This window comes from Pantherophis guttatus, chromosome 4, assembly GCF_059756535.1.
Source record: "Pantherophis guttatus breed Tessera chromosome 4, ASM5975653v1, whole genome shotgun sequence".
Lineage (NCBI taxonomy): Eukaryota > Metazoa > Chordata > Lepidosauria > Squamata > Colubridae > Pantherophis > Pantherophis guttatus.
This window is the reverse complement of record NC_142066.1, coordinates 46653992-46681750: the sequence shown is the minus strand read 5'-3', so window position 1 is coordinate 46681750 and position 27759 is coordinate 46653992. Positions and strand designations below refer to the sequence as shown.

Here is a 27759-nt window from a genome sequence, read left to right as displayed (position 1 = left end):
AAAGGAATACAATAATCTTATGGGGCATCATTTTTGGTACACCTTGGATATGTTACCTTAGGTTAAATGTTTTATTTTGTCTTTTAGTTTTGTTAAATACTTTTTTAGATGGAGGCATCTCAGTTAATAATATCATCTGCTTAATTTGTAGTAATAGATAATTTGATTGCATGTTTTAAGTTGGTGATGAGTTAATCAATTTTAAATTCTTTCCAAGGAATTTTTCTAGTATGTATTTAAGAAAGCGAATGCTTTATATTCTTACTAAGCAATAAAAACTATTATTTGCAGTTTTCTCCTTTTTTCTCTTTCTGCTGTCCTATGTTATTTACTTTATAAGGGTCTGTTCTGGTTTGCTTTGTTTGTACTGTACTTGTGTTTTATTTAGTGATGAGTTCAGTTATTTACATGGATGCTGAAGTCTTTCTCAAACACATGGTGATATAGAACTACTTCCAGACCATCCTTAATCCCTGTTAGTTTATGTTGCAAGTGGACTGTGTTACTAGAGCTGGTATCTAGGCTGGGGGGGTGTTGAAGCAGCTGTTGTGACTATCTTCCTCTCTTGTCATGTTGCCTCATCTCTTTCATAGGCAAATATAGAGTAAAGATTTCAGAAGTTTTGCCCTTGAGAATATAAAAACGACATATAAAAGTGACATTTGCTTTGCATGGGAGGCTTTCAGTTGAAGTAAAAGTAAGTCAGTAGCAAGCTGAGAAAATCATTTTGTTATGAAAATATAAATACTGTATTTTTTAGAACAAGAAATCAAGCCACTTTTGTAGATCTTTCAACCCTCATGTCTTAAAGGCACTTAAATCTAAAATGGCAATAATAAATGCCATTTTAATAAAATTTAAAATTTAAAAATGAGATAACCCTTCCCAAGTATAATTATGAGGCTGACTAATATGAAAAGTTGTCTAGACTAAAGGTCATTTAAAAAGAGAAATTTTGAGTTCAGTTGTGGTCGTAAGTCAAAAACTATTTGTATTGGGGTTGTTATGTTTTTACAGATTTGAAGCCAAGATATTTGATAGCCCTTGGTCATGAATCTGAAAATGAATACTTGTTTGCCGTTCTAAATTCATGAGGCCTGCAAAATATTTTAGTGGTAAAGATGAATTTGTTAAAGCTCATCTGATTTAGATTTCCATCAAACTCTGATTGATAAAGTCTAACATTTGATTTAGTGATAAACCTGCTTAGGAGCTCCTCCTCTGGAATTATGCTGTCATAAATAAAGTATATTTCCATGATTTAGTTTGAAGTTATCACTGATTATAGCGCAATGGCGTTTTATGATTAGTACAAATTAGAGAATGAATCTGTGGTTCATTTTGACATATAGGACAAACAAAAAGTTAGTATACTATACTTTTATAGCTAAGTATTTTGGTCCTTATTGGTCCTTTCATTCTCTTAGACTGCTCATCCTTTTATGGCAGTTATGTACAGGCACTGTAATTTTTCACATTACAGAAGCAGTTGAGCATTTGATCTGTAATCTTATGCAGTATAATATGTATTATGGCAAACAACTAGAAAGTGGTTTTCCTTAGAATAAATTCATGACAAACTTGAGCTCTATATATAACTGTTAAGAATTTCTATAATAAATTATTTAATATATAGTACATGCTGATAAGATTCTTTTTTGTTTGCTTACTAGCCAAAGGAATTAATTTTATATGCTTCTGTATTGGAATCTAGATACAGGGAACACAAATCTATAGGGCAGTGATATGGGCATAATATTTAGATTCATTGAGGCAATATATTGCTCTCTTTTCAGGAGTGCAGAAGACTAAAAATACATGTAGTTTGGAGTATAAATAGATAATTTAAAAAATTATGAGATGGAAGATTGGATTCAGTTCAATCTTAATCAGGAACTCCCTGAAAATATAACATGGAATTCAAAATAGATGACTTAATACATTTATTCTTGAGCTCTGGCTGTTTTGTATATACAGACTACATATAAATGAACAGAAATTCTGTGGAGGAAATAAGTTACTTAGAAAAGCTTTCTAAAATATATACATCTTCAACTGGATGCTTGCCTGATGGTTGTACATTTTTTATTTTTAATATGTATTTATATTTTTATAATATACCCTATCAGAATCTGAGAATACATATAAAACTAACAGAATGTGCTAATCCTGTACATAATTAGTTTTTATACAATATTTATCAATTATGTTTTCCACATCTTTCAAGTTTATTACTGAAATTATTATTGTTGTATAATGGATTGGCACTTTGCCAATATAAGCAATCTCTTTTCAGTCCAGTGAACAGGATATCTTTTTAAAAGTAGAGGTGAAATGAGTGCAATGGGTTATCCATCCAACAAAACTTAATGGTGGGGCATGAATTCTTGAACTTTTAAAATACAATTGGCCATAGTTCCCAGAACCCCATCTTTTTTTCTGCCCATTGGAGTATCATTGAATTTCAGTGACATCACTGAAAATTTTGCAGTGTCCTGCAACATTTGATACCTGAAAACAGGAATTTTGTTTACATAGTTAATACCTCCCTCCCAAATCAAAACAAAACTCTTAACACCCTTGAATTTCCTGAAGAACCAAGATGAACATGTCCCTTATTCTTTGGGGTAATTTGCATCCTCGGCCTCATGGCCTAGATATGAAATGTGGGCCTCAATTATCAGAATGGTATCAAAGTTTTAATAAGCTCTATCATGAAATTACTGTTATAGGAATTAGATGTATTTGAATTTGTTTTTATTTATTCAATTTGTATTCCACTGCAGTCTCACAATTTACAGAAGTTTTTTAAGGAGTTGGGTACTGCTTTAGATAAAAAAGGTCAAGTATTCACTTAGCTTTGAAACTAACATTTGTAGCTTGTCTAAATTGGCTAAGTTCACAGGCTTTTATTACTACAATTTGTTTAGTTCTAAAAAAATGTATTATGTGAATTCAGTCATTTATGACTTATTAAACAAACAATTGCGTAACATGTTGGGTAAACCTAACTCGGCTTAATTGATAGTTGTGAGGGGGAATGCAGGATATGTCAATAACCAATAGATTATTGTTATAAGAACAATGGAATAGAGCTATGCTGTTCCTATCTGAGAGTATAAATCTACTGTGTGGCTTTAGACTTTCTCTTGCTTCCTCTTAAAATGTCGGGGAACGGGAAAAGTTACCCACCTCACAGAGTATTATTGAATCGCTTTATGTATAGAACATTCTTACTATAAAAATGGTTAGACTGCAGTAAAAAGGGCTTCTGGATAAAAGAACCCACCCCAATATAGATCTGAGTTTTAGGATTTTGATGACTGTTGTATTATTACAAAGTACTAGGCGTGAATGCTGGGATTATTTTGGGGTAAATCTAAGGTGTTCTTTTCCTTTTTCTCCCCCCAAATTCATACAGCTTCCAAATGAATTCTAATATGTGTATTTTAAAAACTCATTTTTAGTATATTTTCTTTACTATTGGATGTAGTAAATTGAGGGTTTTAAGTGCTTAGTCTGGACAGAAAGGAATTAATTCTAATCCAAATATGACAGGTAAGCATTATTCAGGCCTTAGAACATTTTTTTCCCTTACAGTTTCCAAGGAAAAGTCTATCTCTTACAATAACCACATAGGTATTCCTGAAGACATTGCTAGATGGGATGGTTTATTGCCGTGATGGGGAACCTATGGCACAGGTGCTGGAAGCGGCATGCAGAGCCATCTCTCCGGGCACACCAGCCGTCGCCTGTTGCTCTTCCGGGTTCTGGCGCACATATGCCTGCTGGTCTTCACATGCGCAGTAGCGCTGGAAACCAGAAGAGCAGCTTCCTGGCATGCATGTGCACACCGGGAAACAGCTTCTGGTTTCTGGCGTGCACACGCACGCCGGCCAACTGGTCTTTGAAAACTGGAAGACAAGGTGACAGGTGTGCACGCATGCACACTGGGGAAACTGCTCTTCCGGTTTCCAACACTTCCCCGCGCATGCACACACAAATTTATGTCAGGTTTAATTGTTTTATTTCTGATTGCTATTTGAAAATCGAAAAAAATAATTTCCTGTTGACAGTTGAAAATTAATTTCTGCACTGTTATAAAAAACTTTAGTAGTTTTTAGTCTATAAATTGAAAAAAAAAGTATAATTCCTTTTAAGAATTTTAAATCACAAATAACATATCTAGAGGGGAACAAGGTCTGTTAGCATATATATATATATATATATATATATATATATATATATATATATATATATATATATATATACTTTTTAATTCATAGGTTTAAATGTATGATATTTTTGTAATCAGGGTTTTTTTCTTTTTTCTTTTCCTATGTAGATAAAGTTGTTAAATCCCACCATGGCCATTTAACAACTTTATCTACATAGGGAAAAAAACCCTGATTACAAAAATATCATATATATATTATAAGTTCACCAAAGCTTTTACCTTTTGATAGAATTTGTTAGCTGGAAAAGGAGCTTCCAAACTTCTGGCTTTTATAACAATAGGTGTTCACCATTATGAAACTTTTAAAAATTATTTATTAAATTTAATATGCTAATGTCTTGTAGCTTTTTTGAAACTTACAATAATTTTTTATAGCTTGGATTTTTCTAAAATAGAGCTCCATAGCATTTCCTGGAATTTATCAGTTCTAGAACTTCCATCCAGTATTTCATGCTCTCCACTAGACCATTTTTTCCTAACAAGGTACAGTCTGTTTATTTAACTATCTAGGCATATTCCCATAGCTCCCTTGGAAATATGCAAATCCCTATTTGCTGGCAAAATAAACTTTATTTTAAAACAGCCTTTCAAATTTTTTTCTGGAAAATACTGAAACACATAAGAGAAAGTTTGAGATGCCATGAAAACATTGCATTATTAACATAGAGGGTACCTGCCATTCTAGCTATTTTGGGGCAGGAGGTAAAGAATAGTATGAGGAGCCTATTTTTTTTTTATTTCACATCATAAAAAATGGTAAAGAAGTTCCTGCAAAATTTACTCTGCTAGTTGTTGCCGACTATAGGGGGCAGTGCTCATCTCTGTTTCAAGTCCATTGAGTAAGCACTGTCCAAAGACGTTTCTATGGTCATGTGGCCATGGTCATGTCACGGAGCGCTGTTACCTTCCCACCAAAGTGGTACCTATTTATCTACTTGCATTTTTAACATATTGAACATCATAGTTCTTTTTAAATGTCATAGGCATAAAACTATCCCTAAAATTAATTGTAATCATGTTTTAAATTAAATTATTGACAAAAAAATGTCACATGCCAATTCAGTTTTCAGTATTTCTGCTGCTGGATAGAGTAGGCATCTATTTCTTAGCAACCATAATGCAATATGATATTGTATTTACTTTTATATCTTGGCTAACATTTCTTTACAATGGAGGAGATTAAACTGCAGTAAATAGCTGCCTTCCATTATGTCTTCACTCAGTGGTTATTCTGCTTTATCTTAATCTAGAATCTAGAATTTAAGAACAAATGAGCTTTTCTTAGTTATTAAGGATATGTTTCTCCTATGTTTCCTTGGTATTCAGAATTTGTTAGAGGTCTGACTAGACCACTGTCTGCCCTGAGTTTGGTAGTTAGTGCTACTTACCGGTAGTTATTATTTCCCATCCTTTAGGGACTCATATAGAAAACATTATTTAGCTAGAAGTATAGCTCTGGAAAGTATTATTAAAGCTTAATTAAAATGTGAATTATCTATTACATAATATCTTTTTTTATTTTGTTTGGTGATGGTTATACATGTTATAATAAATCCTCACACATGCACATTTACTTAAAGTTCTTAATTTTTTTTTTTACTTGACATTTTCTATGAGGGAAAACTAGACTAAGGTTCCTTTCCCCATTAGCGACTTATAATGACTAGAGTAGTTCTATTGTTGAGATCATGTCCGGTCCACCAACCGTTTGATTACTAGTTCACAATGATTTAAGTACAGAATTCAAGAGTGTGTAGAATCGTTTATAGCAATTTGCCATTAGGTAAGTTAATAAGTAAGAATCAAGCTCATTTATCATATTAAAAACTATAAATATTGATATGTAATGTTTGTTCAAAGTGTCTTATAGCTATTTAATACAGGACATTGCTAGTTTATTCATACCTTTTGATTTATTTATAATTGCAGAATGAGGAAAAGTTAGTATAATAGCGATTCTCTATATTAATTGCCTATACACATACTTTTAATGAACAACAGGTACAGTTTTTGTAATTCTTTTTTTCCTATGATGTTTGTTCTGCTTGGATTTATTAAAATTTAACAGTTATGTCTATTAAATTCAACAATAACAATTATATTTTGTATGCCTTTTTAAATTTTATTTTTCTAATTCATTGTTATTATATATAAATACAAAGTCTTTATGTTCATAATGGATTGAAAATTTTAAAAAACCTGGTCTTTAACAACAGATAGTTTGAGAAGCACTTTTCTAGAGTTACCCAGGTGTAACAAAGCCTACTGTTATTACTATTATATCAGCACAACAATGGCTGGCTATTTCTAGAAAATGCTATAAATGGGAAAATAGCTATGCTTTGCAGTTTTGTAAATGCAGAAAATGTATGCAACTGCTTTCTGTATATTATTTAGATATTCTTAAACTAAGGAAAGTTTATGAACCTATGAATTTCCAGTTATTATTAACTAAGTTTTTTCTATCAGCCTTGATTTTAAGTAAAGAAATTAAATCATGTTCCAAGATTACATTCTGCATTTCCTTCCAACGGTTCTCTGGAACATACCTTTGTGGGACTCTGTGTTCCTACTTCTCTTCAGACACTTGAGTCATTCCCTTAAACTTGCTGCCTCTCTAATTGGCATCTTTGTTTTACTGTTTCTGGACTTGCTTTTTCAGTCCTGCTTCAGCTTTCATATGCTTATATCCTCATTGTTTCTGTGTGTCCTGGGATTGGGTGATTAAAAAACTAGGAAGTTACAGCTGCCCATTAAATGGGATGGGTTTTTTTTAAAAAAATTAAGTGATAGGAATAGGGTTAGCTTAAAAGGTATTTATGTGTATGAGTCTAAAGACTTGATGCTGCTGCTCAAAGGTGGGTTTCACATAATTTTACCATCGATTCGTTGAGCACCAAAAATGGGAGCGCATGCCTTCCGCACATGGACGCGGCTTTCCGCACATGCATTTTTCTCGTGCGTGCAACTTGCATGCATGTGCGCAGCTTAGAAAACGTGGCTAAATAGGACGGCATAGCACCGGGGCAGGTGCCTAACCCCCAGCTCCACCCACAGGTCGCCACTACCGGTTCACCTGAACCAGTCCGAACCGGCTGAATACCACCACTGTTGCTAATACCTCTAAGAACCATTGCAATATTTCTCTGGCTTTGTCTTTTGGATTTATATATATATATATATATATTACCTTATACCTTTTACCTTTTATACTTTTGTAGGGTGAATATTACAGGTGGCTTGTTCTTCCAGAAAGCTTATTATTTTAATTATACTGTAATATTTCTACAACAAGGGATAAAAATAAATGTCTAGCTCAGGCAACATGTGATGAGAATTGCTAGAGTTTGTGTTGTCTTACAGTAGCCTTCCTCATTTCAAGTCTGTCTATTTGGACAGCCTAGATTGTAAACATCAGCAATTGAGAATATCCTGATTTTTTTTTTTTGTCTCAAGTGTCCCTGTTCTTTCCAACATTTAAAAGTTAATGAAGTTTAAGTAACATATCCTAATATACAGACAGAGATTTTTTGAGACCACAGTTGAACTTCTTCATGATCTTGTGATGATGTCTAGAATGACTTTGAACAAGGTCAAGCTGTTTAGCATAGAATTAAGATGATAAACTAGGATGCAAAGAATTGAGACTGAAATATATTAAAATACATTTAGTAAAGGAAAGCACAAATCTTTAAAACATTACATTTCCAAAAATAAAACATATATGTTTGAGCAAGAATGCAGTTTAGCATCTTTTAATGTTTCAGTTTGATACTACAGTGATGCTTTTACTATAGGTCTTATTTTAGGGATTTTTAGGGATTGTCATGGTTTGACATTGTTGAGCAGCTGTAACTTTTCTGTGGGATTAGACTTTACCAACAAGCCAGCCTGCTGTCTATCCATCCTTCACTGCCATGTAACAGCATATGTCATACCATTTTCTTATTTGTTATTATTTGCTTATTCCCGTGATACTATTTTGCATTTCTTTTTTACGACAAGAATGGCAAAAACTGTTGTCACCAAGTTCTGTCAGGAAGAAATAGAAGAAACTGTATCTGCATCAACAAGTCATGTAGGTCCTCTAGGTATTTTCCTATTTTGCCTCCTCCAAAACCTAGAAGCAACTCTGCCTCCTTTCCATATGGAATACAGTAGTAGTTTTTGCTGATCTTGCTGTGCAGCTTTGATCCAACTGTACCCCTTTGCTTTTGCTTGAGACTTCAATTTTAATACTCAAGTTCTCTTTTAATACAATGTTTCCATTTGATGTATGTCTCAAGAACTCTAGATCAACGGGCCCCAACCTTTTGGGCACCAGGGACCAGTTCCATGGAGGGAGTTTTTCTGTGGACCAGGAGAACGTTGTTTCCCATGCTGCCTGGATCCAGCGTTTGTGGGAATGGGGTTTTGCTCCCTTGCATGGCAGAAGTTGGGGACCCTTGCTGTAGATAGCCTATACAGCTAGATCTTGCTTAACCATTCATTCAGTGACTGATCAAAGTTACGCAGGTGATGAATGAAGTAGTTACGACTGGTCTTCAAAGTTACAGCTGTTGTAGCCCCATGGTCACATGTTCAAAATTCAGATGTTCGGCAGCCTACCTAGGCTTAAAAGCCTTGTAAAGGGCCAGAAGTTGCTTTGCCCGTGGGAGGAAGAAGATGGTATCAATGGGAGGAAAATGATGGTGATAGTCAATAGGATGGTAGGACTAGGCAGAAAAGTGCAGGGTGGCTGAAAAGGCAGAGATGGGTGGGAAATAAGCAGGCTGAGGATTTGAAGCAGAGGCGAGCATGGCAAGTAGGTCAGAAATTTGATGTCCTTGCCTAAATACCAGTGTGGTTTGGACCTAACAACTGTAACCAGGACTATTGGAACTGCTGATGCTAAGCACTGTGGTATATGATGTTTCACCTAACAACTGCTTTAGTGATGGAAAGTTTACTCCTAATTGGGATTGTTAACCAAGGACATGGTTTTTACAAAAACGGTGCCATATCTCAAGGAGTATGATACTGTGACACATTTTTTATTAAAGTGTTATTACTGTTTCTACACGTGAAAGTCATGAGTTGTACAATAGCTTGAGGCTAAATTGTGAAAATATTTTATTATTACCATCTGTTGCATCTGATTGAAAAGAGGGCTCTATGTTTGAACTCTGAAGGAGCCAAATCCTGATGTAAGCTTTTGACAAGCTGTCAGAATATAATGTGAAGTACTAGCTGAAATGTTGAACTAATTCTAAAAAAACCCTCAGTTTTGGTTTGGTAGAGTTTGGTTTTTTTGCTTTTATTTTTACTACTATTTTGTTAAATGTACTTTTTCCTATAGTAACAGATTAATCTTTCTGTGATCATTTAAATAATATTCCCCTGTTGTTGGAAAGTATATGATTTGTCCTGGATGCAGACAGGCTATGTTGAATATAGGTCCAGAAGTCCCGGAAGGTTTCTTGAAACAATATTTTAAAAACTGATGCCCAGAATAAAACTTGAATTGAAAAGAATTGTTTTTCATACAGAAAAAATACTTCTTAAAGATTAATTATTCTGTATTTACTAACGTAGCCTGTTGTTTATGTGTTGCTAAAGTATAAAGGCCAGAAACTCAGAATTGATATTCGGATAAGTAACTATGGAAGGAGATATAAATGAAAACAACCAATTATTAAATTAAATAGGCTGAAGATATACTATGTCAGCATCTTCCTCTTTACTAAGACCTCTTTGAAAGTGGAGGTCAGCTTCAATAGCTGATATGATTGTGGCTTTCAAAAGCTCTTTTTGTCAAAGAAGAGGCTTTCTTATTCTCAGTCCAATACACAGTTCTTTTTTTGTTTTGTTTTATTTTTTACAAGCTAGAAGATGTCTAATTATCTAGTTGCCCTAATCTAGTGGCCTAACTTGGGACAACACAAAAACAAAAATGCATTGCTGCACTATAGGATTTATAGATATTCAGCCATATTGGAAAACACTCATACTTAGAGTTGTATTTATTGTGGAAGAACACCCTATAGCTGGGAAAAATGCATTATTCTTGGAATATAACATCTAGCAAAGTATAGCATTAATTTCTGCTAAGATTCCTGTATTGAACCAAACAAAGCCTCTCTTTCATGTCTGCAAAGCTAGTGTTGTAAATGTGGTGCAATCATAATAACTTGTGAACAAATGGAATTTATAAACTGAATCTTCAGTGGTGGAAAGCTTTTGGTCGACATTTTCTTTCTTTTCCTAAAAATAAGAAAATTTCATTTAATGTATGGTGTTTATTCTAGTATGCATTTCTTGTATCTGGTGACTTCTCCACCTGTCTTCCAGTGATGTCTCATTCATTATTAGTGGAATTGGAAGAAAATTACTTGAGTAAAAAGAGAGATTGCATTTCTTATTCCATTATTTTATATCTGTTTTCTGAAAGCTGTAAATCAGAAACTAAAATTCCAGGATAATTATTGATTGGGGGGATTTGGGGAGGAAGGGGGCTCTAATCCTGATTTATAGGGTCAAAAAGTTCCTTGTAAGTTGATTTTCATCTCTTACCTGTATAAAACACTCTACTTTGTTGCCTGCCACTCTTCTGCTTCTTTTGGAGAGTGAATGAAATCTCAGTTGATGAGAAAGAGAACTTTAGGTAATCTCCGAGGGAGAGAAAGAAAATATTCAGGTCTATCTGGAAAGGCTTCTTTAATGTTGTTCCCCCTGCACCATCGCAACCATCATTGCCTGATTTGGGTGGGGCATCCAGGCATGGGAGCTTTTCAAGGAGACAGAGACCTGAATGCTGCTGCAGCTCCCAGGGCGGCTTGGGTGGGGTGGAAGCTTAAAAAGCAATTGGCTGTGTGCTTTGCATCCTAGGTGACGAATGCAAGGAGGAGCACTTTCTCCTGCATCCTCAGCAGGGACCAGAGGCAAGGGATTGGTTCTTTCTGCAACCTAGGTAACCAGCACAGGGCGGAGTCTGGCTCCCTCTGCATCCTCCGCGGTGACCTGGGGGAGGGGACTGCCTCCGGCTGCAGCCTAGGTAACGGGCGTGTGTGGGGGTGTTGTCTCAGTCTCACTGCAGCCACAGCACAACACATGGGGTGGGGATTCCATCTCTGCAGCTTGGGCATTGAGCAGGGGGTGGGGATTTGACGGAACTCCTCTCTTTAAACGACAAGCAGAAGAGAGCTGAGGATTGGATCTCATGCTGGAGTGAGGGGAGGGAGGAGGACTGGCTATAGCACAGCACCTGTGGGTCACATGCTGGAAAGGAGGGGGGCTTTCAAACAATTTGGGGGCAGATAGCAAGCTTGCCAAAAAAAAAGAGCAACTGCTAACTGAAACTGGAGATGTCTGTCCGGCACTCAGCTCGGGTCACCCAGCTCTGCCTGCCCGGAATCTACGCTCTACATAGACCATGATCTGGGTGGACAGCTCTGGGAGCGGCAGCTGGGGACATGAGAAAGGTATCCTTTCTTTTTAACTCTTTTCTCATCCCTCACGCCTGTCTGCCGCTTGCTTTTATGATAGATTCAGGCCAGATAAAGCTCAGGTACAATGTACTGGAAAGATGTGCAGTAGGAAAGAATGTGCCATACCTTGGCTGAGGGATAGATTGGAAAATATCATACATATATGAGGAAGAGGTATAATCATGGCTTGAATCCTTAATTTATGTGGATTTTAGTTTCAATGATGCTTTAGTTATAGAAAGAAAATTATGTTGATGATTATGTATTTTGTGCCAGTGATTTTCACAGGAGGAGGAGGGAGATTGACAGAATTCTAAAATAAGAATACTTGTAAGAGGGAGCAGGCAATTGAGAAAAATAGATAGCAGTGTTTGAAATTAAGAATGTCTTTGACCCATGGGGTGTTGTGGCCTGCTTTACAATGGAAGTTGGGGTGAGCAAAGGGTGTACCTTATGAAGCATTATCAGGTCTTTCCATCCATACTGCCCAATCACTTCCAAATACTCATAGTCTGGAAGTAACTAGAATAGGCATATATTTGGATTAGGATCTTCAATTTGAAGAAATAGTTGGTGAAAGGGTTAAAGGAGAGGGAAAGATTGTTTCGTTTAAAAAATTTATTTGCATTGAATGTTCCATGGAAGAAAGCTTGTATTTTGCAGTTAGGGAGGGGATTATTTAAATTAATTTGAATGAATGACAGATAGGGAGAAGAAGAAGAAAATATCCAAATGCATGTTTATGATCAGTTAGGCCATGAAAAAACAATTGAGTCTTTTGAAGCTGAAGATGCTGAAAGTCTAGGGAGATCTAGGGCAATCAGTCTGAGGTTGGAAAGAGGAGCTAGCAGTTGCAGAACAGTCTGTTTGTAAATTAGTTCTGAAATACTAAACCAATGATTTGAGTGAATACTAGAATGATTAAATTAAGATAGAAATATTAGAAACAAGCTTATTCTGAATTATTGCTTATATAGATAGATGGAATAATCAGTGCTTTGAAATTGGGTGGACAAATCAGAAATACTATAATATTGCTGTATTTTATATTCCCTGGTATTCTGAAATGAAGGGTGATTTAATTTGTTATGTTCCTGTCTGGAACAAGGAGAAATAACTTGAAATGAGTACACTTGCCATCCCTAATCTGAGACTTCTTTGCTACTTATGTATTATATAGGGATAATGATAATTCGATGTGATTTTCACTGGAAATGGAAATGTAGAAGGGTGGAGCCCCAAGTGCTGACCATCAGCCCCATTCAGCCAGAAGGTTTGTTTGCAATATTAAAAAAAAAAAAAAAATCCCAAAGAATGGGAAGGCATTTCTGGGCCTGAATGAAAGGAACATCCTGCTGCAGTATGTGAATGAATATAGCTTTGGGTGATCTTTGCTTTGTAGTAGAAGAATTTGTAGGATATTGTAGGGCTTGGGATGAAAAAGAAAAATTTAAGGTATGATAAATCTTGTTTAAAGTCTGTTGTAGAGGAGGCCTGTTCACTGCTTTACGGTTAGAAGCAGGCAGATTTTTTAGAGTGCATTCATCAGAGTGATTGTTTTCAGTTTAAAGGACTGGTTAAGGTAGGCAACTCAGCTGTGTGGAGCTGAGGGAGCTGGCAAGGCATAGGACGCATGGCAAGCCGGGTTCTCAAGTTGCATCAGGTGGCTGAAAATGCAGAGAATCTCCACCCCTTTATGCAAATAGACAGAATGGCACCACAGGCTGATGCAAGCCCGCTATGGAGCAGCAATCCGGAATGACAATTGGCCCTCCCTCTCTCTCACCCAGCCAGCCGTCTGAGCAGTTAAAGCTGCAGACTCCTGCCTGGACAGAGAGAACATTACTGCGTAGCATGGGCAGGGAGGAGGAGACAGCTCAGTTGCTGTCCATGGAGTCCCTTGTTTGGGCCCTGGAGCAGCCCCTTTGCAGAGCCACTCTTGGCAAGCTCCCTGTGCAGGATGGCTGTAGGGGGGGGGGAGATGTCTGGAGCATCACGGCAGCAGAGATGGTCGAGGGAAGGATCAGGGGAGGAGGGACCACACCCCATTCAGAATGAAGGGCGGCACTTAGAGGTGAGTGGGGTCAAATGATGGTGTGGGGCCTATGTCACAGAATGGATGAAGTTATGGTGGTCCTTTGGGTATAGAAGCTGGAGGCATTTGTCCTGGAAGTTTTGTAGGAGAGGTCATCCTCCTGAATAAGTCTTTTTGATGAAGAGAGACAGTGGTGTTTCTTTCTCCCTGTTTTTTTCTTTTAGGATATAGATTTAATTGATATCCTGTGGAGACAGGATATTGACCTTGGTGCTGGACGTGAAATTTTTGACTACAGCCACCGCCAGAAAGAAAACGACGTGGATAAAGAACCAAGTAACGGTGAAGAATGTGGGGATGGCTGGAGAAACAGAGGGGACAGCAGCATCGCTGACAGAACTGAGGTAGTGGATGGCGAGACAGGGGAGAGCTTCCCTGCGCAGGTAAAAACACCCTGATGGGGAAGCACAGATTTCTCTCCTACCATTCTGACATTCTACTCCATACCAGTCCAGTAAAGAAGATTGCAACCTGTAGTTCAGTTCATTTTCCGAGAAGTAGACTGTCTACCATATTTTTCTTTTGGGTGCTATTTTTATATCTTCTCAAATTATTTATGTGTTTTAATGTGCTTACACACTAAACTAAACTGAGCTTTTTATTTTTAAATAAATTATATATATAAATAAATAAACTTGGAACCTTATTAGTTGGACCTCAGTGGATGGATATATATATATATAAGTGTTTTTCTGCCGAAGCACCTCGTCTACCCCAATATGGGAGGGAGCATCCTGCTTCCCTTTCGCCTTTCAGCTCCAGTCCAGGAGCCCTCAAGCAGTCGCATTCACGACAAACCATTTTATACCAAATTTATATTTGGTAGCAAATATAAATTTGATATACACCCACACCCACATATATATATAAACACATACATACATACATACATACATACATACATACATACATACGCATATACGTACATACACACATATACGCACGTGCGCGCACACACACACACGCACACACAGAACCTTAGTTAGACCTCAGTGGATGGAGATATATATGTGTGTGTGTACACACACACACACACACACATCCATCCACTGAGATCCAACTAATAAGTTTCCGTGTGTGTGTACACACATACATACATATACTCACATATACACACACTCACACAAACACACGGAACCTTATTAGTTGGAACTCAGTGGATGGATATATATGTGTGTGTGTGTGTATCTATACACACACACACACACACACACAGATCCAACTAATAAGGTTCTGTGTGTATATGTGTGCCCCAGCATGTGGGAGGAAGCGTACTGCATCCCTTTTGCCTTTCAGCTCCAATCCAGGAGCCCTCAAGCAGTCGCATTCATGACAAGCCATTTTATATCAGAACCATTATAAAACCATTTTATACTTGTGGCTCAGAGGTTAATACAACTGGCTACATGGAGGCAGCCCAAGTTCAAATCCAAGTAAAGGTATAGCTAGTTGATGAGAGCTAAATAGCTTGAAATAGATCTGTATTGGTCTCCCTTTATTTTTTTATCAGTGAAATATAAATTTGATACACACACACACACACACACACACACACACACACACACACAGAGACAGACACGGGGCCTTATTAGTTGGACCTCAATGGATAGAGGATAGAGGCTACATGGAGTTTGTTGCCCAAATTCTTGTGATCTGTATATCCAGTCTGCTGACTGTCAAGTTCAGTCTTTCCAATATCTTCTTCTGCTTCATATGCAGGGAAGAGAATAGCCCTCAAGAGGGCAGAATAGGCTCTGTTTCAATGATACTTAAGGTCTCAGCTGCACTGTTCTTTTGGGAAGCAGGCATTCAGAACAATTTTCTGCTGCACTTTTTGTAGGTTTCATCTAACAAGAAGTACAGGTAGACCTTGATTTACAACAGTTTGTTTAGTGGCTGTTTGAAGTTACAACAGCATTGAAAAAAGTGATTTATGACCATTTTTCACGCTTATGATCATAGCAGCATTCCCCGTGGCCATATGATTTACACTCAGATGTTTAACAACTGATTCATATTTATGACGGTTGCAGTGTCTTGGGTCATTTGATCACCTTTTGTGACCTTCTGATGACCAAAGTCAATGGGGAAGCCAGATTCACTTAACGACATTGTTACTAATTTAACAACTGCGGTGATTCACTTAACAATTGTGGGAAGAAAAGTCATAAAATGGGGCAAAACTCACTTAATAAATGTTTCACTTAGCAATATAAATTTTGGGCTCAATTGTGGTCGAATGTAAGTTGAAGACTGCCTGTAAATGGAAGTTTTATCTTAATTGTAGCACTTAACTTTTTCTACAATTCGTTTGCTGCTTCTGTTTTTTACTGGGATAGGTTATGAGATATATGTACTTGAGATGGGCATGAAATACAGATAGTTCTTGACTTAAAACAGTTCATTTAGTGACCATTTGAAGTTACAACGGCACTGGAAAAAGTGACTTATGACCAGTTTTCACACTTATGACCATTGCAGCATTCCTTGTGATCACGTGATTTACATTTGAATACTTGACAACTGACTCACATTTATGACAGTTCCTAGGGTCACGCAATCCCTTTTGCGATCTTCTGACAAGCAAAGTCAATGGGGAAACCTAATTTACTTAACAACTATGTGACTATTTAAGAACTGCAGTGATTTATTTAACAAACTGGGTGGGAAAAGTTGTAAAATGGGGCAAAACTCACTTAACAAATTTTTCACTTAACATAAATTTGGGGCTCAGTTGTGCTCATAAGTTGAGAACTACCTGTACAAATTGGACAGGCCACTTGAAATTCTGCCTTTTGGATTAACTATATATTTAATGTTTGTTGAGAATAATAATTTTTGAGCAGATGATGCTATTTTGGACTCGGATGGAACACCTTAAGCCACAGCTTTGCACATGGCCACATATGGGGTTTTTTCCACCTGTCCTCCAGAGTACCTTCTGACTAAAATTGCGCAGAGCCACTTTGTGTGTGATATGGGTGGTCTCCAAATTTTGATATATAAATGTGACTAAAAATGATTATGTAATTCATTGACATTTTAAGAGAGAAGACCTAAAAACTATAAACTCTAAAAGACACATAATGACAGTTAAACCATATTTGCCATCAACCTTGCAATTCCCTGAAAGCAAAAAATTCTTTTTCTATTCAGTTGAAATCATCACCACTGAAGCTTCTGATAACAAAAATTAAAAAGCAGATTCTGTGTACCAAAACACTGGCCACTCTGTCCCTGGTTTAGTTTAGATATCACATACTAAGGGTCAGGAAAAAAAGAAGTAAAGGAAAAATAACATAAATATTAAACACTAGAAAACCACAGGAATAGATTATCTTCATAGTCTGGCCTTGTGTCAGTAAAACGGCCGTTATATTGTTTTTTTTCCTAGGCGCCTGGGGTGGAGGATCAGACAACCTTGTCTTTGGAGGAGTGTCTTAGATTGCTGGAGGCTACATTTCCTTTTGGAGAAAATTCAGAGGTACATATTTTCACTTTGGAAGTAGAGCTGAACAGTTTGGTTGCCTACCGCAATGCTGTGCCTTCTAGATATATCAGATTTCAACTCCAGTAATTTTCAATCGGCAGCAATGGTAAGTGGAATTGTGGTAGCTGGGACCCAACACATCTGGAGGGCATCAGTTGGAGAAAGTTAGCTAGTGTTCACTCTATTTGTCAGTTCCAGTGATCATTCCAATTTAACAATAGACTGAGTTTCCATCTCATGTCCTTGCAATAACCTTGTGCGATAGGCAAGTCTGCTATGCTTTGAGAAGAATAGAATGTTTTGAATAATCAAGGAATTTGCTCACCCACTAACCTAAATGCCTTGTCTGTTTTAAAATGATGGCATTGTATGTCTTGCAAATTGAATCCTCTTTATCTCCCCCCTCCCCTTTGCATGGCCTTATTCTAGTGTAGTCTTAGGGAGGTTAATAGAATACAGACTGAATCTCACTTATTTTCACTGTTTCATGAGGTTCTCTAAGAACATCTTTGCTAAACTTTATCCTTTATTCCAATCTCTTCACATGATTTCTGTGTAGGAATATAATGTATAATATCTTGAGCTACTATTTATTCATGTCTTTATATAAGTGCTAAATATATTTAAGTAAATAATAAATCTTAGGAAAGAGAAGGGATTGCTAGAGCATGTGACAAAAGAACCTCTAAATTTCATACACTGAAACGAAAGAAAAATGATTTATTACTGTTTTAACACCACCTAAAACTTTATTCATTCACTCTGCTGTTTTGTTTTAGTTTCCAGCTGCAGATGTTCCCAGCCTAGCTGACTCTCTGCCTAACGAGGGTGGGCCTTCTGTCGTGTCAGACGGGCTCCTGTCTCCCCTTCTGACAGAGACAGAGCTGCCCTTTGATCTGGAGCAGCAGTGGCAGGACCTCATGTCTATCATGGAAACACAGGTGAGGAAGGCAATTTCTTCATGTGTTGGTTTCTCCAGGACAATATAATCTCTTATGCTTGCTGGATTTAGCGCTGCTCTTTGTCCTGCTTGCATCAGTTTGCCACAACCTATAGCAGTAATGGTGAACCTTTTAGAAACCAAGTGCCCAGACTGCAACCCAAAACCCACTTATTTATTGCAAAGTGCCAACACAGCAATTTACTCTGAATAATGAGGTTTTACTACCTAAAATAATGATAAACAAGGCAGAGTTCCGCTAATTGTTCTAAGAAAAATGTGATAATGCACTTCTATGGCCCTTCATTTTTTTGTCTGCTTTTGAAATATTATGTTTAGCAACAATAAAAAAGAAAAGCTTTTGTAATATCATTTCTCTTTCCCTCCCCCTCCCTCCCTCCCCCTCTTTCTTTCCCACCCTCCCTCTCTTTTTTCTCTCTCTTTTTCCCTCTCTCTCTCCATCTCTCTCTTTCCCTCCATCTCTCTCTCTGTCTCCCTCCCCTCTCTCTTTCCCTCCTTTCCTCTTTCTCTTTCTTTCTCTCTCTCTTTCCCTCCCTCCCTCTTTCTCTCTCTGTCTCTGTCTCTCTCTCTCTTCCCCCTCTCTCTGCCTCTCTCTGTTTCTCTCTCACCCTCCCCATCTCTCCTTCCTCCCTCCCTTTCTCTCTGTCTCTCTCTCTTTCCCTCCCCCTCTCTGCTTCTCTCTGTTTCTCTCTCTCTCTCTTTTCCTCCCTCCCTCTCTTTCCCTCTCAGCCCCCCCCCCCGTCTCTCCTGGTGGGGGGAAGGAACCTCTGAACTGGTGCTGGGTGGTGGGAATCTGACATTCAGAGGCTGATGAGCCCAGGAGCAGCACACCCACGCTCAGCTGGTCTGCGGAGAGCCAAAGACCAGCTGGCCGGCGGGGAGGCATTGCATCCCAACACTGGAAGGTCTGCAGGAAGAGCAACTGACATCCGGGATGCAAGAGCAAGCCAAGACAACGCAGGGTCGTATTGTGGCTCCACATCCTAATGGGCTCAAGGGGAAGGGAACCCCATCTCCCCCATTGTGAAGCATGCTAAATTTCACTGTGCTGTACAAAGTGCTGCAAGAGCAGCGGGCAGGCCATGGAGAAAGAAACAGCAAATGTACTATGACGAAGGCGGAATGCTGTTTCACACATTTTTTTAGTCCCATAAACTTTTGTTTCCCTGCAAATGAAGGCAAGAAACGTGACAGAGAAACGCGACGGAGCTGGCTGGGGTGATGGTGCGTATACCCACAGAGTGGCCGATGAGTGCCACCTCTGGCACATGTGCCATAGGTTTGCCACCATTGACCTATAGGTATAGTTCTAGAAATGGAAGAAAGTTGGATCTTCCCATAACATAGTTCTAGGCTTCAGTTTGGATCAGAGAATTAATATTGCTATTGAATTGATGTTGTGTTGCAAGGCTTCAGTCAAATGTAAAACGGAACATTTTATTTTCTTTGTAGTATCTGTAGTGCAGAGCACTTTCTTTACTCTTGCTAGGACTTTTTTTCCTGTAGCATTTGATAGGACAATAGAATGGAACACTCATCACAAAAAGGATAAAAGCAAAATTCTGTACAGTTTAACTTTCTTAAAACCATCTTGTTGAATGTATTCATCAAAATCAGAAAAATGAGTGGCACTAAACGATTGCCAGCAAGACAGTGAAACAGAGACACTTCCAAACCATTTGTTAGAGAGGAAATCCAAACAATCTTCAGGATTCTAATAATTCAGTGCAACCTAGGAATAAATCCTTCATATGCACAACCATGCAGCTTGCCTCTACTTAAATTGTATCACATAGCGTTTGTTCTTGCCAGGATTTCAAAAAAAAAATATCTGCCAGTAATGGATGATTTCCCTGGAATTTCTTTTAAAATTTCTTTAATTTCTAGAACATACTAATGTGTTTAGATCAAATAGCTACTGGTCTGGCAGCAGCATGATCAATAACATTGTGCTAGATGTTTAGTTTTTGCCCAGGAATCTCGTAGTAGCAGTGTTTCATTTATATAACAGGTAATTAACCCCTCTCCTCCCACTTTTTTATTTTGCCAAAAATTTGGTGGCTAGAGGGGAAAATTGGGTAGGATGTGCATTTGTATGTAGAAAATATCTTGAGGAAAAACAATAGCTAGGTCTTCCTAGATGCTTTCTTGATTATTAGAGGGCAGTAACCAATAAGATTGTTATTTAAGAACATGGTATTTACTTCCTGTTTGTTTACAGTAAATTCCATATCTGAGTTTTCTGTCCATTTAAGTGGATGAGGTATACAGGTAATCCTTGGGTTATGAGCGTTCCCTAAGCAAACATTCGATGTTACGCGATAAGTGCTCCCTAGTGTTTATGAACAAACACTATGAATTTTGTGAACAATGAACTATGAACAAACACCCGAAACTATGAATTTTTCAGCACCACGGCAGTTGTTCGCCCTTATGAACAAACACAGAGGCTCTGCAACATTCGTCCTGCACTTTGTTGGCCAGTACGGAGCTTCAGAGCGCCTGACCTGCTCCATCGATGCTCCATTTAGGTCTATGCAGGCCTCACCCAGCACTTTGCAGGCCAAAAGGGAGATTCGGAGGCCCTCTGATGCTCCATTTAGGCCTGCACAGGTCTCACCTGGCATTTTTCTGGCCAAAACAGAGTTTCGGATGGGCGGGCCTGCCCATCTAACATTCTGTTGTGGTGTGTGCACGCCTTGTCTGGCACTTTGTCGGCCAAAATGGAGCTTCAGATGGGTGGGCCTGTCCCTCCAAACCTCCATTTTGGCCTACAAAGTGCCATGTGAGGCCTGCGCAGGCCTAAATGGAGCGTCGGTGGGGCCAGCTAGGCCCTCTGAAGCTCCATTTTGGCCAACAAAGTGCAGGATGAATGTTGCAGAGCCTTTGCGTTTGTTTGTAAGGGCAAACAACTGCCGTGGTGCTGCATGATTCATAGTTTGGGACTTATTCATAAAGACTAGGGTGGTTATCCTAAGCTCCATTTACTTGCAAAGTACTGGGCGAGGCCTCCTCAGACCTAAATGGAGTGCCGGATGGGTGGGCCAGCCCCTCTGAAGCTCTGTTTTGGCCGGCAAAGTGTCAGGAAAGACCTGCACAGGCCTAAACAGAGCATCAGAGGGGCATACATGGCTGGGAGGCTGGAGAAGAGATAGCTTGCTAGATCTTCGTACACTAAGTGATCTGGTGTGGCAGGTTGGGCGGAAACAATTGTGGGGAATATGAGGTATTTCAGTGGGTCGGGGGGACCCTGGGTGGTTTAAAGCAGGTGACCTGTTCCATCACTAGGCCCCCTTAAGGCCTTCCCCACCTTGAAATACCTCATGTGCACTTAACAAACCATGCATTTGATTAGCGAATATATGGGCAAAAGGAGGGAGTGATTCTGTTCAAGGTACGAGATTCACTCCCACGAATCCTTGGGTTACAAATGGAATGGACAGACTCCATTCCATTTGTAACTCGAGGACTACCTGTACATGTTTTCAGGCCAATGTGCTAAGATTCTAGGTTTGGAATTAAATCCAATATACTCCCCCTACTATGTTCTGTGCCCCAAGCTCTGGGAGATGGGAGGGTCCACTGGATCAGATTTTATCTCTGTGTTAGGTATTGTAACACAGGACCCGGCAGCGTTAGCAAACTATTGTCCAGTCTCCAACCTTTGCTTTGTGGCGAAGGTTGTTGAGAGTGTGGTGGCGTGACAGCTTCCCCAGTACCTGGATGAAATGGTTTATCTGGATCCGTTCCAGTCGGGCTTCAGACCTGGGTACAGCACAGAAACTGCATTGGTCGCGTTGGTTGATGATCTTTGGAGGGCTCTGGACGGGTTGTTCCTCTGTCCTGGTCCTATTAGATCTCTCAGCGGCTTTTGATACCATCGACCAATGCTATCATGCTGCACCAGTTGGAAGAGTTGAGGGTGGGGGACACCGTGCTTCTCTCCGACCAGTCGCAGTCTGTGTTGGCAGGGGGGCAGAGGTCGACCCCAAGGCGCCTTATATGTGGTGTGCCACAGGGGTTGGTCCTCTCGTCCCTTCTGTTCAACATTTATGTGAAACCACTGGGTGAGATCATCCGTGGTTTCGGGGTGAAGTACCATCAGTACGCTGATGATACTCAGCTGTACATCTCCACCCCGGACCACCCCAATGATGCCCTTGAAGTGATATCCCAGTGCCTGGAGGCCATGCGGATCTGGATGGGGAGAAACAGACTCAGGCTCAACCCATCCAACACCGAGTGGCTGTGGTTTCCGGCGTCCCAATATAGTCAGTTGGTGCCATCACTGACTATTGGGGGCGAGTTGTTGGCCCCCATGGAGAGGGCTCGCAACTTGGGTGTCCTCCTGGATTCACGGCTGTCTTTAGAAGAGCATTTGACGGCTGTGGCGGGAGGACTTTCTATCAGGTCCGCCTGATCCGCTAGTTGCATCCCTTTCTGGATCGGGACTCCTTACGCATGGTCACTCATGCCCTCGTCACCTCCCGCCTGGACTACTGTAATGCTCTCTACATGGGGCTCCCCTTGAGGAGCACCCGGAGGCTCCAACTGGTTCAGAGTGTGGCCGCGCAGGTGGTTATGGGAGCGACATAGCGTTCCCATGTAACACCACTCCTGCGCAAGCTGCACTGGCTCCCGGTGGTCTTCCGGGTGCGCTTCAAGATTTTGGTTACCACCTTTAGAGCGCTCCATGGCTTAGGACCTGGGTACTTACGGGACCGCCTTCTGCCACTAGTAGCCTCTCACCGGCCAGTACGCTCACATACAGAGGGGCTCCTCAGGGTGCTGTCGGCCAAACAGTGTCGACTGGCAGCCCGCCGAGGGAGAGCCTTCTCTGAGGGGACACCTGCCATCTGGAATGAGCTCCCCCGGAGATACGGAGGATCCTGGATTTACGCACCTTCCGCCGTGCCCTCAAGACCTTTTTATTTTCACAGGCTGGCCTGGCCTAACTTTCCTTTTAATTGTAAATTGTAAATTTGTTTTAAAACATTAGGGGTGTTTTAATTTGTTTTGGGCCAAATTATTTAATGGGTTTTTATATTGTCTTTTAAATTTTGTAGTTTGTGTGTTTTATCTTTTTGGCTGTTCACCGCCCTGAGTCCTTTGGGAGTAGGGTGGTATATAAATCCAAAATAAATAAATAAATAAAATAAAAATAAAATAAAATTGTAAATGGGGTAAATTTGATCCACCAATAATATCCATTCTGCTAATGGAAACATAATCCATTGTTACTTTTTTTTGGGACTCTTTATATTTTATGATGTTGATCGAATTGGACAATATTGAGATCTGCAAAATCTAAACAATCTCTTTTTCCTTTGCAGAGCATGGAGGTAAATAGCACTATAGCTGTAGAAACTCTATACAACAACCCAAATTCAGATCTTTTGACAGCCAACTACAGCCTTGCTCCATCTACCCCTATTAACCAGAATGTCAGCCTGCATCAGGCATCGCTAGCTGGCTGCACACAAGATTTTCCTTCCCTATTCAGCTCTGAAATTGAAAGTCCCTCAGTGGCTGGAGGCTCAGCTTTGCTGCAGCTGGTTCCTGATAACTCCACTGGCTTCAACACCACGTTTGGCTCTACCAACCTAAGTGGAATTTTTTTTCCTCCCCAGCTAAACTGCACTTCAAATGAAACATCTGGGCCTGAACTCCCAGACCCTCTTGGAGGGCTTCTTGATGAAGCCATGTTGGATGAGATTAGTTTAATGGATTTGGCTATTGAAGAAGGATTCAACCCAGTGCAGGCATCCCGCTTGGAAGAGGAATTTGATTCAGACTCAGGGCTCTCTCTCGACTCCAGTCACAGCCCTGCTTCTCTCAGCAGCTCAGAAGCATCATCATCCTCTTCTGCCTCTTCCTCCTTTTCTGAGGAGGGAGCTGTGGGCTACAATTCTGATACTGAAAATGTGGACTTTGAAGATACAGAAGGAGCTGTTGGGTATCAGCCAGAATATAGCAAGTTCTGTCGGATGAGCTACCAGAATCCTCCTCAGTTGCAGTACCTGCCTTATCTTGAGCATGTGGGTCACAATCACACATATAACATGGCCCCCAGGACCTTAGACACTGATGAGTCCCAGCGAGCTAGTGTGGGAAAGAAGAGTTCCAAAGAAAAGCAAGCAGATTTTCTAGATAAGCAGATGAGTAGAGATGAACATAGAGCCAGAGCCATGAAGATTCCTTTTCCCAATGAAAAGATCATCAATTTACCAGTAGAGGAATTCAATGAACTCCTGTCCAAGTATCAGTTAAGTGAAGCACAGCTGAGTCTAATCCGTGACATTCGCAGAAGGGGTAAGAATAAGATGGCAGCCCAGAATTGTCGTAAAAGAAAACTGGACACTATCCTCAATCTGGAGCGGGATGTAGATGATTTGCAGAGAGACAAATCAAAGCTCCTCAGGGAGAAGGTGGAATTCCTCAGGTCCATCCGCCAAATGAAGCAAAAGATGCAGACCCTTTACCAGGAGGTATTTGGCCGTCTGCGTGATGAGAATGGCCAGCCCTATTCTCCAAATCAATATGCTCTACAGCATGCCAGTAATGGCAGTGTTATTCTAATACCACGTTCCTTGGCTGACCAGCAGGGACGGCGTCAAGAGAGGAAACAGAAAGACAGGAGGAAGTGAAAAATGATGAATATCATTTGGAAAGCATAAAACTTGCTGAATCTGCAACTTCAAGAAGGGCTGAGCCCAGAAGAATTTGGAGGAACTTTCATGCCTTCTTATCCAATATATCTTCTCAAACCATGATAGCTGCCAGCCAGTGTATAGGAGCAGACTGCTGGGCAGGGGGCCTACAAGTCTTGTGAGGCGGAATGGCAAAGCATGTTGGGAAAGACCTGTGCTTCCAAAAGCCTCAAACCAATTGAACATTATGAGAGTGTGAATTAGCTGGCATAATGTGTGTTTGCAGGGGGGAGGGGGGAAATATCAGCAGAGGATAAAAAAAAATTGAATTGTTAAGGCTGGCTTTTTGTAAAGGAAGAAATGTTAAATGGATAGCTTGAGAAGACCTAAGAGTATTTTTTTTCCTTTGAATTCACAAGTCTTGGATATTTCAGGTAGCTGGTTGGATTTTTTAAAACTAATTTGGCATCAATTATATGCAGTTCAAAACCATGCCTAAATCTGAATACTTAGCCATGATTTCTTCGTAAATCTTTATGTACTTAACTACAGAGGGAGCACAGAAAATTGTACTAGAGAAAAGAAACATTTCCTTCAAGCTGAAAGTAAGAATTTCCCCTTCAAGGAGTTTATATGTACTACCATTTTGTACTTCAGCAATTACCACAATTATTTGGCAGGGTAGGAGTGGAAAGTGTTAATAGGATTACTATAGAAATGCATCTTTATCATCCCTTACCAATTGAATACTTTAAAGATGTTACTTGCCCCCAGTGAGGAGCCAGCATTAATTCTGGGCCAATATCAAGATGCATTACAACATGATGGTGCATGGTAAAATTGCATGCTATAAAGCTGTCTTTTCCCATTGATTGGCTTAGAGAGACTGCTTTGGGTGAAGGGAAGTGTAGGGCCAAAAGTATAGATCTTCATTTGACTAGAGTCTGCAAGGTGTGTGACCATCACCATTTGGTCTACACCACAGCGGGTTTTGCTTCTATTAAGTGGGCATGCTGTGTTAAAAGCCATCTACAGCAAGCCTCTTTTTGAATGGGCACTTTGATTTTAATTTATTATGTTTTTAGAACTCTAGGTTCCTATATTGTTTCCTCTCCCCTGTAGGGCTATAGAATGAACTTAATAGTATGCATGTAGGATAGAAGGGTGGTACTTCCCCCGAAGATCAAAGCTACTGAAAGTTTTTTCTGCCATAAAGACTCAAAATGTGTTAACGGTGATTCCACAGCTGGCTTCCCTTCTGTCCTTGGATGTCATTCCAACTTCCCCCTTCCTCCATTGAAAAAAATAAATAAGGCGAAGGGTGAGGGTAGTGCCTTGAACACAGCTAGCCTCAAGCTCTGAGGCCATCCCCGAAGCTGTTAACTTGCAGTATAGCACAGCTGGAAGTATTACTGACTTGACCAGCAACTGTAGAGCTAAATGGCTTTGGTTTTTTTCCAGCCACTCAGTCCTGTGTATGTGATGATATGTGAGGGAATAACACTGAAATGGGCATCCTCCTGAGGATTGTAGATGGAGTGCATTGGTTTAAATGGTATAAAGCAATGTTTGCAAACATATTAGGTTTTTTTGAAGGCCAAGACCTTTTCCAGAAAAAACATGAGAGTGGATACTAAGCATATGTATGAAGCCTTCTCCATTTCTCATGCTTTTGGAATTAAGAGCATGAAATTTGAAGCACAAAATGTGTTGGAGCTGTGAGTAGTTGGATGGGTAGGATGGAGCCCTGTTGCGTGCATGTGTTAATTTATTTCTGAGGTTTTGTTCTGAATGGTTTCTACTATGAGCTATTGGGAAAGTGAGGAGAGTGTGAGCACAGGACAAAAATAAAATGGCTTATTCACTATTTGAACATTGTTTTGTGTGTCTTCTTTACCTAGGACTAAACCTAATGTATATATTTATAGCAATGCTCTTATTACTCTTCTGTAGGCTGATGAAACTCTGCTGCCTTAAATTATAGTCACAGTAAATGCACAGATAGCATTAGCTGTGATAATAGGAGTGCATTAGTGGTTATTAAAACTTTCCTTTTGTGAAACTAATCTTGTATGCTTTCAAGACCATGAATGAAGAATCTGCTGGTTAGTTTTGTGTAAGTATATATAGTCATATCTCCTTACAGATTGATTTATTTTCTTTAACAAATTCTGTAAAACAGTGTGTACCACTCTCACATTTGTAGAAAGAAGCAAATTTTAGCTGGAGCAACTGATTGAAAAACCTCTTGGGAAGATTATATAAAGGGAATTCAGCAGAGGTTTCATATGTTTGAGTTTAAACATCAGACAAACAAGCTATGTTATGTCAAATGTTATATGAGATAGAACAATGCATTGCCATAAAGTAGTGTTCGTTAAGGAAACTTTGTGTAGTAAGTAGTAATATTGTTAAGTAATATTGTACATAATTCCCCCCAAATAGCTGAAATTATATGGAATAGTATCGATAATCAGATACTGATAGTTTTGGTAACCAAAAGAATCATATTGGATTAATACCTGCACATAAAATTAGTAACTATCTTACACTTAATAGAACTGCAGTTCAGACTTTCAACCAGCTGATATAGTGCAGCATTGCTTCTGATTATGATATGGAGGCACAAGAAAAGAATACCTATTTGAAAACATCTACTATAGTAATTGGGCTACAGCAATATGTATTGGGGGGGAAAGGGGATTTTTCAGTAAGATATTTGGGCCTCTTCTTTAGAATGTTTCATCTAGTGCAGTTCTCAACATTTTCTTCACCACTGATCCCTTTTAAATACCTTTTGTGGCCAGACCGTGGCCATGGCCCTCCAAGACTTAATTCAAAATGGTAACATTTCTCCAAG

The 27759-nt window shown here is 39.4% G+C and overlaps 1 protein-coding gene across 6 annotated transcripts in view; it reads left to right on the top strand.

Annotated features, from left to right (window-relative positions):
* The window catches only part of NFE2L1 (NFE2 like bZIP transcription factor 1), a 37510-nt gene extending 10744 nt beyond the window's left edge, over positions 1-26766 (top strand). For 5 of the 6 annotated variants that reach the window (XM_034415578.3, XM_034415577.3, XM_034415576.3 and 2 more), the window contains 4 exons: positions 13963-14181; positions 17193-17282; positions 18068-18229; positions 23583-26766. In XM_034415578.3, the coding sequence (XP_034271469.2) occupies positions 13963-14181; positions 17193-17282; positions 18068-18229; positions 23583-24896 (1785 nt within the window). In that variant the 3' untranslated portion in view covers positions 24897-26766. Of the gene's footprint in view, positions 1-13547; positions 13778-13962; positions 14182-17192; positions 17283-18067; positions 18230-23582 lie in introns of those variants that run through there. The other variant, XM_034415581.2, reaches the window with a different exon arrangement.
* The last annotated feature ends 993 nt before the right edge of the window (positions 26767-27759 follow it).